Source organism: Gymnoscopelus braueri (genome assembly GCF_963280865.1).
Source record: "Gymnoscopelus braueri genome assembly, chromosome: 8".
NCBI lineage: Eukaryota > Metazoa > Chordata > Actinopteri > Myctophiformes > Myctophidae > Gymnoscopelus > Gymnoscopelus braueri.
The window spans coordinates 20,642,403-20,655,965 of record NC_137609.1 but is presented as its reverse complement, the minus strand read 5'-3'; the positions used below and the strand labels follow the sequence as shown (position 1 = coordinate 20,655,965).

Genomic DNA, 13,563 nt, shown 5'->3' with positions numbered 1-13,563 from the left:
GACATACATAGTATGATAAACACAAAGATCAAATGAAAATTAAATGCAATGGGTGACCCCATTTTCACAAGGATAAACATTTACCACAATTTTCCAGAAAATCCCAGAATCTAACTTGCACTTAGACAGAATCACTGTAGTTTATGAAGACTTTGCTCTGTAGAGGTCAGCCATATGAATCAGATGGTGAACATGTTTTGGGTGATTCTGGATACAACTTGAAAAACATGGCCCGAATACTATCGTCAGTAAACATATAACATTCAGCAGTTTTGCCATTGCACTTGTATTTAGGTAAACGCTATTTGCACATCTCTCTTCTTGAAGAAGAGAGAACTGTGGTACAATAATACTGATTCATTGCAATTGTGAAAACACAAAAACCTCAAATCATTCTTCTCCCTGAGATCATTGGACAGTTTGCTGGTCCGTTGTGCAGAGTCTATTGTATGCTGTGTCAGAGCAAGGGGAGGCTGTGCTGGTATCCTGGCTCCTGTAGATAGCTCACCTGCCAGGGGAGCCCCAGCGCTGGAGAAGTGTCCACAAAAGTGTCCATGTAGCCTTGGGCGCAGGAACCCCACATCCCTGGCTGATATCCCAACCCTTCACCCACCTGAGGGTATCGAAGTGGGCTTGGCGAATGTTCAGGGGGGCTGCTGCAGTGTCCGTGCGAGGCGTAAATTTGTCCCTCAGAGGGATAACAAGGGTAGTGTGGAGACGGGGGGCAAGAAGAGCCTATGCTATCCATGTAGACATGTGGCTCTGTGGGCAGTCTTTGGAGGTGGGGATTTTGCTGTGGCTGCATTGGGTGAGAGATGGATGTGTGCCAGGGGACATAACCTTGGGGCTCCAGACGAGGCACTGTCACCCTGGTTTGCTCGAGCCTAGAAGATCCCATTCCAGTTGCACCCACAGCGGACCTGTTACACTCCCGGTGAGTACATGGCTTACTGGGGGGGTTGGAGCTCAGGAATACAGAGAGCGCGGAGATGCGGTTGATGGCCCTTTGCAGAGTAGCGATCTTGGAAAGCCTCTTGCCACTGAGGTCATGGTTGAGCGCAAGACGTAGTGCGTTGAATGCCTGATTGTAGTCCATGATGCGCTTTCTCTCACGGACGTTGGCAGCCACTCGTCGAGCCTTCGATCGGACGGGTCGACTGCGTTTCTTGGTCTGTCCTTCCTCCGGTTCACTAGGGCTGCTGACTGAGCCGTCGCTGTCTATGAAGGGCTCCTTCGGGTCCCCGTCCTCTCCACTGACCTGGCTCAGCTCACCAAGCTCAAGCTCTTCCTCAGAGAACTCCGATCCCGCCACACTGCTGCAGCTCATCGTCAACGGCTGTACAAATGATGTGTAGACACTTCTCGGTAAGCACAGTACAGTTTCTTGACTTACAAGGTGCTGTAGTCTTAAAGCGATCTCTTTCGTCCAAGGCTGCAAAGTTGTGTTGACTTTGCAGAATGTATACCTGCAAGACCTCCCCTCCCAGTACTCCCTACTGTAGGTACTGTAGTTGCGGGGCTGTCGGTATCTGCTGCTGCGCCGACAGCCCTGGTCTCCTCGTCTTACTCACTTCTCTGATGCCCTGTGATTACTTGTAGCTCCTCAAGACAGGTTAGCCTGCTTTTGTAGCTCCTGTAGTCACATGGTGCAATCGCCTGTGAGGAATGGTATGGTACGCTCTCTCTCTCTCTCTCTCTCTCTCTCTCTGTAAGTTTATGAGTGCCCTCCAGGCAAATGGCACTGTCACCTCCTCCTCCACCACTGACACTCCCATCCATCCCTTACAGGATCTGTTGAGTGTTTCAACACTTTGTCTCTGTATAATACATGAGCAAAACCGTACTAATTATTTGGGAATGACAACTGACAGTACCCTTACAATGCTTTATACACAAGTTGAGTCTTTGAAGATTTTTAATAGCAGCATTTAGCATTTAGCATTAGCAGCATTTTGTGGCTGAAAGTTCTTTCCACCATGCCAGATATTTGTCTGGCATTAACCTGTTCTATGTGTTGTAATGTCTTTCACTACAAACAATAATATTGCTGCTGGGCCTTCTGTTAATGTGTGCTGTGTTCCTCTCTCACTTTGTCCTGACATGAACGTTAAGGGTTTTCATTTTCATCATAATCATCTAAAAGGTTGTTCTATGAATATTTGTCTCCTGGACATCCATGACAAATTGAACATTTATCCGATCAGCCTGATCGGTGTTAACACTTGTTTCCCCTTTTCTCAGGTCTAGGGGGGAAAGGAACCTTCTTATCTACCATGGGTTAGATTTGTCCTTGCAATTAGCTGTCTCCAGAGTGGCCATTCTCTCTCTCTCTCTCTCTCTCTCTCTCTCTCTCTCTCTCTCTCTCTCTCTCTCTCTCTCTGCTCTGGTTTAAGGGCCATGTAATTTAAGGTAGCTTCCCTGGAATCCATCCCCATAAATCAGGCCTGGGCAGCACCTGAGGACAAGAGCGGAGCAGGCCCTGGACTTCAAAGCAAGAGAAAAAAAGAAGGAAAAAAAGAAAACTTGCAATTGCTGCTTAGGTCATCGAACCCTCATATATTTTTTGTGTAAAATTACTGTTTTGGGGAAAAGAATCTAAATCAAAATCAACTTATAAAATGACGGTTTTGCAGATTCATTTTCCATATTAAGGTTTTAGAATGAGATGCCAAGGTGTTACATAAAGTGCCTACATGAACCATCTGATGGGAATAGGAAAGCTTTGCATGAGGTCTACATGTCAGACACTGAAGTGGACAGTGAAAGGTGATTGCATCTCACCTTTAGCTAAGCTTCTGGCCAAGTGCAATGGATCAGGTAACTAAAGGGTAGGGGTAGGCCCTCAAACCGTGAACTGGGGGTCGTTGAGAAGCATTACTTCCTTCCTCCCCTCTTTGTTTTATTATGTTGCGTCTGTGAGACGCCAACATTTAGACCAATTACAGCCTAGTGTTTTAACTCGTCCAACTATTGACCTGAGAGGCAAGATTTGAATCAGTAAGTTAACCATAGCCGTGGGTTGCTTGAAGTCTAACAGCTTGTGAAAGAGCGGAGCCAAATCTTATAAAAAGTATATTCTTTTTTTTTATCTCGAAAGGGAATGGTGTTTTTTGCTTTGTTGCATTCAACTGTTCCACTGTCCATTCCTACAATTGTTAGAAGTCAAGCCTTTAACCATTATATTTAGCAGAAGAACACACCTTCAATCGTCCTCCTCAGAAACAAAGTCATTTCCATACATGAACCCTAGAATCCCTATTCTGGGCATATCGTACATTTTTGGGGTGAAAATAGACAATCTACAAGCTCACAACACATCACACAACACAACATTGTAAGTTTGTAGATTCTTCTTTGTAGATTCTTGCCATTTAACGTACAGCAAAGTATATAGGTTTTAAGTGGTTATGTGTTTGAAATGTTCAACCCATAACAGAATGTAGTCGTCCAGCTCCAAGGAGTGAACGGGCCTATAGCGCACGCTCTGATTTATGGCTTCACAAACATGTCAGATTTACTGCTGTGGTGTAAAGAGCATGAAGACTACAGCCTCGGACTCTCCCTGTCCATTCATTTTGACAGGTGACAAGACACCAGTAATTATCAGCCGCCGGGAATAAATCACAAGATTTTATCACGTACCTTGCCATGCCCTTGATGGAATAACAATTTTCAAGCAAGGGGAACCTGTCCAATGCCGCTGAACCTGGGATTTGTAAATCTCCTGCTCAAGCCCCCTTAATGACCGGTTGTTACCTGTTCATTATTAGAGGTCTGTGTACCAAGCATTATAGATGTATATTTCCAAAGGGGTAGTTAGGGGTAATAAGTGAGTAAGGTCCGGGTTCGCTAACCTTGGCTTTGCAGTGGTATGTTAATGCATGTTTTTGGTGTTTGCCATGGAATTTTCTCACCTCAATAAAAAAGCCTGCAGTCAAAGGGAGGGCTCCCCGTTATCTATGCTTTTCCATTATGTGTCACACCACAATGTTGATGGAATTGTTAAATTGTTATCTTTTAATCTCAGCAATTGTACACTGAATGCTGTTTGGTCAGTTAGTGTTAGTTCTATTAATAGCCATATAATCATAATCTCCATTATTACCATATCACTGCAAAAGGCACTTATGAATGCCTGTTTCTTTTAGACAGAGAAATACTGTACAACTTCAAGAAGAAGAAGGGAAAAAGCAACATTAAGGGATGTGAATTTTGGTTTTAAATAACGGCTATTGATTAGGGGTTTAATAATTTCCTCAATACATTTAATATACATTTTCTGTTTTACAAAGAAATTCTAATTATTTGACACAATATCTCCAAAAAAATCTCTTTACAAAAGGTTTTGCTTTTGCACAAAAATAAACCACTAAATGCATGACTATAGTGAACATCAATTTGCACAAATGTGTACAAATATTTTCAGAGGCCTATAGACATGTTATCCGTGCAACACAATCATGCCTTTCAGAAACCTGGGCTCTGGTTTGTGCAGCAAGACAGTGACCGCCAGCATTACTCAGTCTTCCTCAACAGATTTCCACTTTACCATTTGATTGGTTGTGGCTGACAAAATCATGTCTTACGTATCCCGTACCAGAGACCAACAAATGTAGGAGATCACTCTACATCTCTGAGTCAAGCTTAGACTGTGTCACATTTTCCTCTTTGATGAGTGGGGATAGTGAGACACGTATCATTAGACACTCACATACTTCTTACACTCGGATAGAAAGAAATTGTCTCTTTGCTATGTGGTTTAGTGAAGTTTGGAATAAGTTACTGTTGTTGTACCCTGTCATGTATTACAAAACCACACTTAACCGCTGATGATTCAGGATCATTGTGTGCACAAACTACAGTACATAAAAAGATCCTTAACAACATGTGTTAAAACAACATGTGAAAACAGAAAGCTCACTCACACTATAGTGAATCATTCTGTCTGAAATTACTGGCAATTACGTCTACTTGGCTGCTGTAGTCCCTGTCAGCTTGCGCACCAGCAATAAAATCTCAAATGCCTCAGGTATTTCAGCACACAGAGGTAAACACCCAAAGTCTTATTCTAAGTATCTGTCACTACTGTAAGTTAAATATTTATCATAGAGTCATCTTGACAAATAAAATTCAATGTTCTACTTTCAATTGTTTTAATGTGGTAACTTAGATATTTCAAGGAAAATCAATTTTATAGGTAAAATGTGTAAGGGATTAAAGTTATTTACTGTAGATGTGCGGCTGAATAAACACCAGCTGGCCATTGTCTTAATTTTGTAATCTACATATTTTGTATTATAGCAAATAATCAAGTGATGTTTAGCCTATTCTTAAATAAATAAATATATAAATAAGGAGCCAATTCTATTCAGCTTTAAGTCTACAGGTAATGTGACTGAGTGTCAATAGGTGATCAAAGTAAAAGTAATCTTAAAGATGTGGCAGACAAAAAGTGTATGCACTATGTAGCAATGACAATCCCGCACTCTTTAATTTAGACATTGGCACGCTACTATAACCCCTGCTTGTAGTGATTTACACCAAGGCCATGCAAATCTATCAGTAATAATGTCATGACATGTTTCCTCTACATACTACACTCTAGGAATGTAAAGCACACTTCCTCCCCTGCCCTAAATACCTGTATCAAAGGCACACGAGCACTACGTTCTGTTACGACACCAATCGCTGATTTTCAAAGGATTTATTTACTATCTTTTGTGTCATTATGAATGAACAAAAAAAAAAACGTTGTAGAAAGAGTTAATTTAGCTGCAATCCATTAAGTTTTATGTACTACCGATAGGATTCAAACCCGGGACTCCGGCATGGGAGACCAAATATCTACCACGCATCTAAGAGGCAATCCCCTCTTGGCCACAGGAAAATTAGGAAATATTGGCTTATGAGCTTCAGGCAGTACTTGTCAATCGGTATAGGTAGCCAACCAGACACCTGGATCCAGTGGTGGAAAAAGTACTCACCTGTTTTACTTGAGTAAAAGTATCAATACCACAATGTAGAAATACTCTGTTAGTGAGTTCGTTATTCAAAATGTACCTGAGTAAGTATAGGCATCAAAATATACTTAAAGTACCAAAAGTAAAAGTACTCATTGTGCAGAGTTCAAAATGTATAAAATATCTTTTGAAAATAGCCGATCTACAAGCTCACAATGCGTCAACGCATTGTGAGCTTGTAGATCTGCTATTTTCAAATGACCAAAATATATATAGGGCTGAAGTGGTTAATGTGTTTTGTAATAATAATCCAAATCTACAGAGTAACTAAAGTTTTCATATTGTAGTGGAGTACAATATTTTCCTCTGTGATGCAGTGGGATAGAAGTAAAAGTATTGAAATTTGTAAATACTGTAGAAAGTAAAAATACCTCAAAATTGTAATTAAGTACAGTACTTGAGTACATGTATTGCCTGGATCTACATTTCTCAATGAAAGACTCAGAGAAGGCCACATCCAACCACTGCAGATGTGCCAGTTATTGAATTAACCTACTGTACCACACAGATTGGTTAATATGACATTTTATTCATTCAAATACGTTTGCGACTTTGCGGCTTTCAAGTCATATATCACTTACGTTGTGTAACATTAATAATGGCGTTATGCAAGCAATTTGCCTCATTTTTATGCTCATGAATAGATTTGTTTTAGTGAAAAATGCACAGAAAAAGGCGACGCAAAAAGGCAATGTTCATTGCACATTCCTTTGGAAGTTCACTCAGTAATTATACTGGGTTATCATTAAAGGGTCCATTTGGACTGTTGGAACCTGTGGTCAAGGTTAAGTATCTGTAGGCTGGCTGGTTCCCACACAACCGGCACTGCACAGTAAAATCCTCAGTGTTCATTTACACTCTCTGAGTTACAAATGGATAAATTAATCACTTCAAACCTCTATTCTTAGTCAAACGGGCCTGAGTTGCAACTGTACTCGGACCGCTTTTTTTCCGTCGATACTAAATCTCTTCGCCAAAAATAGCTGATCTACAAGCTCACAGCGCATCGCGACACGTTGTGAGCTTGTAGATCTGCTATTTTTACCTAATGTTCCCCCCCATATATCCATATTCTGGGGCCCAGAACATGGATGCTGGGATTCAAGCGGTTAACACAGAGGTGCTGTATGCATGCATACAGCACAAGAAGGTTCAGTGGTTCTGTTCCTGAGTTCATGTGGTGTCTGTCTACAACAGCTGACGTGATTCACATTTGATAGAATGAATTAATTTGATTGACAGAATAAATACAATCCATTTCAAAAGTGAAAATATACGATGCGTTCTAGGACGTTTATACGGACGCTCACAGCACAACAGGAAATAGTCAGGGGATATTAAAAAAATCTTGGAATAAATTCCTTACCAAAAAAAATCTTCACCAGTGTGTTTGTAGAGGTGTCTAGTAACACATCTCACAAAGACTGAAATGCAGTTTCCCTAGGAGAATTTGTGACAGCTCCTGAAAGTTGGGGTACCCATCATAACCTTATGCGGGGAAAAAATCAAATTTTTATTCTGTTTTAAGTAGCATGTGAGGGGTCAAACTAGGGTGTTTTTATGATTCTGAGTCCATTGCAAGCATTTGTTTTGCACCAAAACCACTTCTTGGGCTAAAAACGGCCATAGCCATCCTTTTCCAGGTATACTTTTTGTGTAAAAAGCCCATTGAGATTGGGCTGTTTTTAGCCCAAGGAGTGTTTTGGTGCAAAACAAATGCTTGCAATGGATTCAGAATCATAAAAACACCCTAGTTTGCCCCCTCACACGCTACTTAAAACCGAATTAAAATTTGATTTTTATTCCCTGCATAAGGTTATGGTGGGTACCCCAACTTTCAGCAGCTGTCAAAAATTCCCCTAGGGAAACTGCATTTCAGTCTTTGTGAGATGTGTTACTAGACACTTTTACAAACACATTGGTGAAGATTTTTTTTTTGGTAAGGAATTTATTCCAAGATTGGACATTTTTCTGCTAATATCCCCTGACTAAAAGGGCCCTGGATGGCGGCTGCACAAGAATGCTACAAATGGCACCACATCAGAAAGGTGGACCTCTATGGGGACCTACCACAGGTCACAGACAAGAGAGAAAAGGATGAGGCTGGCTGGGCACAGCATCAGGCACCCGGAACTAGGGCTGTCACGATTACAAATTTAAGTTGACGATTAATTGTCACTAAATAATTGCGATTAACGATTTAATTGTGTGTTTGGCGTTGAACATTGGAACATGTGAATAAAAACGTTAATTTCTGTTTGCCTTTTAGGCTTCGTAATCAAAAATTGCACACCTGAGGCAGATATGACAAATAACTGAAACATACAAAGAAATTACTTTAATTTAATAATTTTCAAAATAGTAGAAATAGTTGATCTACAAGCTATCTGCTATTTCTACTATTTTTGGAAAATGTTTGAAAATGTATGAAATTGTTTCAACGTGGATACGATTATGACGATTATGCGAAATAATTGGAATTGTCTCAAATAATTGCGATTAGGCGATTTTGTAATAATTGTGACAGGCCTACCCGGAACCGGTGGTAAGCAAACTGACACTGTGGGAGCTAACCAGGGCTCAGCCAGGATTCAGGAAAGGAAAGAGGCGCACCAACTACGTAGAGACACTGCGGCACGACAGCGGAGCTAACAACACTGCAGTGCTCAAGACCCTGATGCTAGACAGGAGGGTTTGTGGAAGGCAGCGATTCAGGAGTCTCGAGTTAGTGAACATACATTCTGTTAAGACAGCTGCCCAGCCAGACAATTTGGATGGCAAGAAGTCTATCTGTTTTAAGAAGAAACGAAAGTTAACATCAGACTAAAGAGTATCTTCATAATTGCTGCTTTGCTTATTAGGTCAGTCCTGTGGAGGTCAGAACCTTCCTTTGCCTTTGGCTATTAACCTCTCTCCCTTTTGGAAGAATGGCAGACTATTAAACCTGCAATGTACCTGTTAAATGTCTGAATATTTATTTATAATGGACATAATAATATTTTCACTGCAGAACTATGAGTATGAATAAATATCTGTCTGGAAGGATACCACAAACAACTTACAAGATGGACTGACACATTTGCCAAAAATGCCCTAATAACATTATTATAGGCCTATTATTATTATTATTATTATTATTAATAATAATAATAAGAATAAAGTATTATTAATTTCAGTGAGTTATTGAAGACATACTTGTTATTAATGATATTTAAGAGTGACTGTTATTAAGTTTTGCTCTCTGATGATATCTGATCTGATGAAAAGGGTGTTTTGAAACTTTATACTCACTACTAGATTCCTGAACAGCTAACACAAAATAACACAAATGGCACAACAGCACCACTCACTGTCAGAACTGTCTGTTGACATCATTAACACCAGCTCACTTCATCACTTCACTTGTTTTGTTTCACGTTTCTGAACTCTCTGTGACACATGGGTGGACAAAGTAGGCTACTCACGTGGGCTACATAAGTAAAAGTATCAATACTGGAATATACTAGTACTCTGTTACAAGTGAAAGTCCGGAATTAAAAAAATACTTGAGTAAAAGTACAAAAGTATTTGTATTAAAATGTACTTAAAGTACCAAAAGTAGAAAGTCCTCAGTCTGCTGAATGTTCCATTTCACAAATTTTCAAATGTATAAAAATCTTGAAAATAGCAGATCTAAGCTCACAATGCTCACATCGCCATCATGCATTGTGAGCTTGTAGATCGGCTATTTTCAAATGGCCGAAATGGGACTGAAGTGGGTAATGTATGTTTTGTAATAATCAAAATCTACAAAGTAACTAACTAAAGTTTTCAAATCATTGTAGTGGGGTAAAAGTACAATATTTGCCTCTAGAACTAAAAGTACTGAAAACTGGACATAATCCAATAAAGTTAAAATACCTCAAAATTGAAGTACAGTACTTGAGTAGGCCTACATGTAGCCTACTTACTTACTCTATACCTCTGCTGTGACGATGGCTGTCTGGATGGACCCAGGAATCAGGATGGACTCAGTCTGGACTGAGACATCGGCACGCAGGGATCCCTCCCTGTAAAACATTGTATGACAAAAATGTCCCAAAACTAAATGGTGAGATAAGATTGATCATAAAGGATCGAGCCATGTGGCTTCCTGTAATAGGCTACAGGGTGAACGGTTTGAGTGATATATTTCACAAAGGCCTGTCTAGTTAATTCTAGCCTTTGCATGAGATATATGTCAAACTGACATGGAGGGCTTAGCCTATGTCAAAACTCGAAAACTCAAAATGTTTTAATTTTGCGAGGTGAAACCTTTAAAGGTGACCAATTAACTGCACGTTACGATGCGATGTTAACACGGATTCGCTAATAAATGTGAAAGCAAGCACATTTCAGTCATGCATGTTCAGACAACACAGGTTCAGAAATAGATGAACCTGTTGGCTTTAAAATAATCTCAACATTTCTTTTCTATTTTTATTTTATTTTTTTGCCGATGCGGGGTTACCAGAACAGATTGTCTTTACATAAGTTTTGGTATTCATCTTGGTAGGCCTATGTGTTGATCAATAACCCCAGCAAAAAAAAGAACTTTCTTTAAAACTGGATCTTACCTACCTAGAGAGACCCTGTGGACTCGACCCAGGAGATCTGTAAAGACCTGCCTGCATCAGCGTCGCTTGCTGGACTGAAAGTAAACCACTTTTAGGCTACTCGGCATTATGTAAGTAAGAAATCAAATCTTCATCACTTATGATTACTGTACGTCCTTTTCACAAGCGGCAATCGAATAGGGCATAGTAATGGCGGCCATTTTGTGGCCCAAAGCCCATTCCCTTTTCGCAGAGATTTCCTAAAATATGTATACATTATTTTAAGCCTAGAATCAAGCCATGAATGGGGAATCATGACCATAAAACATTTGATTCTGTGAGTTTTCTTGTTTTGCAGTTAAAAAAATAAATAATCACAGAATCAAATCAAATGTTTAAAATAATTGATATAAATATGTTTGGGAAATATCTATGGGAAAAATGCATGGGCTTTTTAAAGTGGAACCACAAAATGGTGACTTGGGTCTAAGCCTGCCCCAAACATTACAAAACTATAATATCTGAAGTGCAGGAGGTTTGCCAATGTTGGAAACTCAAGACATTAATCATAATTAAATATAGTATTTTGTTTTGTCACCTATTTATGAAGGCTATAGGCCTACATTCTATGATATATTTGCGTGATACATTTGTTTATCACTTTTGTTAATATTTGCTACAGTAGCCTATGCAATGCTGTATATGACATTTTAAATACATCATAGCAGATGTTTCATAACGGTCCCTCATATGGCCATGGCCATGACAATATTATTAGAATGAAGCCACATTCATTGAATGCCATGATCAGGGTTAGCCTGAAAACTAAACAAATCTGCCAGAGCTAAATAGTTCAGGGTCATAATTCCAGTTTATTTAAAAATAGTAAATAAACAGCAAGCTGGACCATTTGCTTTGCAGGCCCATATTGAGCTAAAAGTGTTGTTCACCTCAACGTGCTGTAGGGGGTAGTGTCACTTCACAGCATTTACTGTCAGACATTTTAAGAGAGAACAATCCCTTTCAGGGAATTCCAAAGTTTGAAAAATGGATTCACAGTGCAAAGGCCTTGGCCTTGGGCATGATATAGCTCAACAGTGAGTGAGTAGGACTTGTACATGACAACTTTAAAGTGGAATTTTCACACTGTCTGTGGGCGGAAACCATTATAGCCACAGTAGCCACTATAGGCTGGAACGATTTGGTTGAACTAATAATAATTCATTTTGAGAACCAGGTTAGTCAAAAAAGCTCAGTTATTTATGTTTATATATAGGAAATGTGCACACTGCATAATGTATATAATTGAGATGAACAGCTCTTAAAGGATTTACAAAACTGACCATTTATTTGGAATCATACTGTAACATTAATGCTATGCTATAAGCGGTTCAGAATCAACAGATCAGTCAAATATTTTATTCAGACAATCAGAGATCTTAAATTAAAAAATGTTCTGTCTGTCAGCGCTCTCTCTTCCCTCATTCCTCTCCTTGCTTTAATTGGGGGGGGGGGGGGGATTAATGAAAATATATGCATTCAAACTGAATTTATCTGGCACCCCACTTGCCATTATAACTTAACTAAATACTTGGCACATTCACATGGGAATGAATGATGTCACCTCTGAGCTAATCTGAGTTCCCAGAAGTTTTCGCCAGCTCTCGCATACAAACGGGAGGGGCGAGGATTCCTCTGAGCAGACACCAGTGAGTGAGTCATCAATACGCAAGGGAATTCAGAAACTACTGTACACAGTACAGTCAACTTAGAATTGACCAGGAACAGCTTAAGACATTGGTTCTCAAAGTGGTGTGCTTGGGGGGGTACCAGGGGGTCCCCAGCTAAATTAGTTAATGTATCAGTCTACCCACAAGTGAATGCAACATCAGTAGCCATACAATTGGAGTGGACAGGTTAGGATGGTGTGATGAACATCATTTACAAATTAATGTAAGGAAAACCGAGGAGATTGTGGTGGATCCCAGGTCTATAGGAGACCACACCATGATCACCATACATGGTCATGACGTCAAACAGGTCACCTCCTGTAAATATTTAGGAGTACAGATTGATTGTGAAATGAGCTGGCACGCTCATGTGACAAGTGGCAAGTAGGCTTTGACTCTTTGGTGTATGTAGAAACATAATGTTGATCTTATATAGAGCTAGTATAGAGTCAATTGTAAGATGTGGTATCACCAGTTGGTTCGGAAACCTGACAGTAAAGTATAAATCTGAGATCCTTAGATTGGTCAAAATGGCAGGGAAGATTATGGGTATGTCCACACCCCCCAGGTCATTTTGAGCAGTCCACCATCGGGCAGGCTAAGAAAATTGTGCCTGACCCCTCTCATGTACTAGGAGGTACGTAGCCTGGTAAACCCTCCCTCCGGAAATCTTATTTGTCATTTATTTCAGGAGTGAGTCTGGCATGATCGCCCATTCTGCAATTTTGGCTGTGGGCTGGAGTTGGGCGGGAGTAATACCGTTGACTGACAACCCCTGCAGCCAATCTGCAGTGTTCCCCTTCAGCCAATCAGCCAGCAGTGCATTTTTACCACCTCCAGACTAATGTGACGCAACGGGACTTTTGAGACGGCCATGCCCAAAATAGGTTGCCTTATTCGGATACATGCGTGTCACTGCCCGCCCCTGCTGGTTCTCTGAATTTTATTTTTAAATAGAAGTTAAACAACTAAATTCTATCCAAACGATTATCTTAAAAGTAAATTCCGTGCCTCAAAAAAGAAGTTTGAGAGCGTTTTAAAACCGAAAGTAAGAAGTGAAGACAACGCACAAACAACAATGGCTGCCGGACGCTGATAGGCTCGTTTTTTTGGTAATGCGCTAGAAACGCCCATACAAGCCTTCATGCCAGACTCCTTCCTGAAATCAAATGGAAATGAGATTTTCCGGAGGGAGGGGCTTTACCAGGCTAGGAGGTACGGGGTCCATGTGTGGAGCTA

At 40.3% G+C, this 13,563-nt stretch overlaps 1 protein-coding gene across 1 annotated transcript; it reads right to left on the bottom strand.

The window, feature by feature from the left end:
• Positions 1-410: 410 nt before the first annotated feature.
• bhlha9 (basic helix-loop-helix family, member a9) lies at positions 411-1,514 on the bottom strand. The gene has a single exon (XM_080436320.1). The coding sequence runs from the start codon at positions 1,325-1,327 to the stop codon at positions 458-460; it is 870 nt and encodes a 289-aa protein (XP_080292446.1). The 5' UTR covers positions 1,328-1,514; the 3' UTR covers positions 411-457.
• Positions 1,515-13,563: the final 12,049 nt, after the last annotated feature.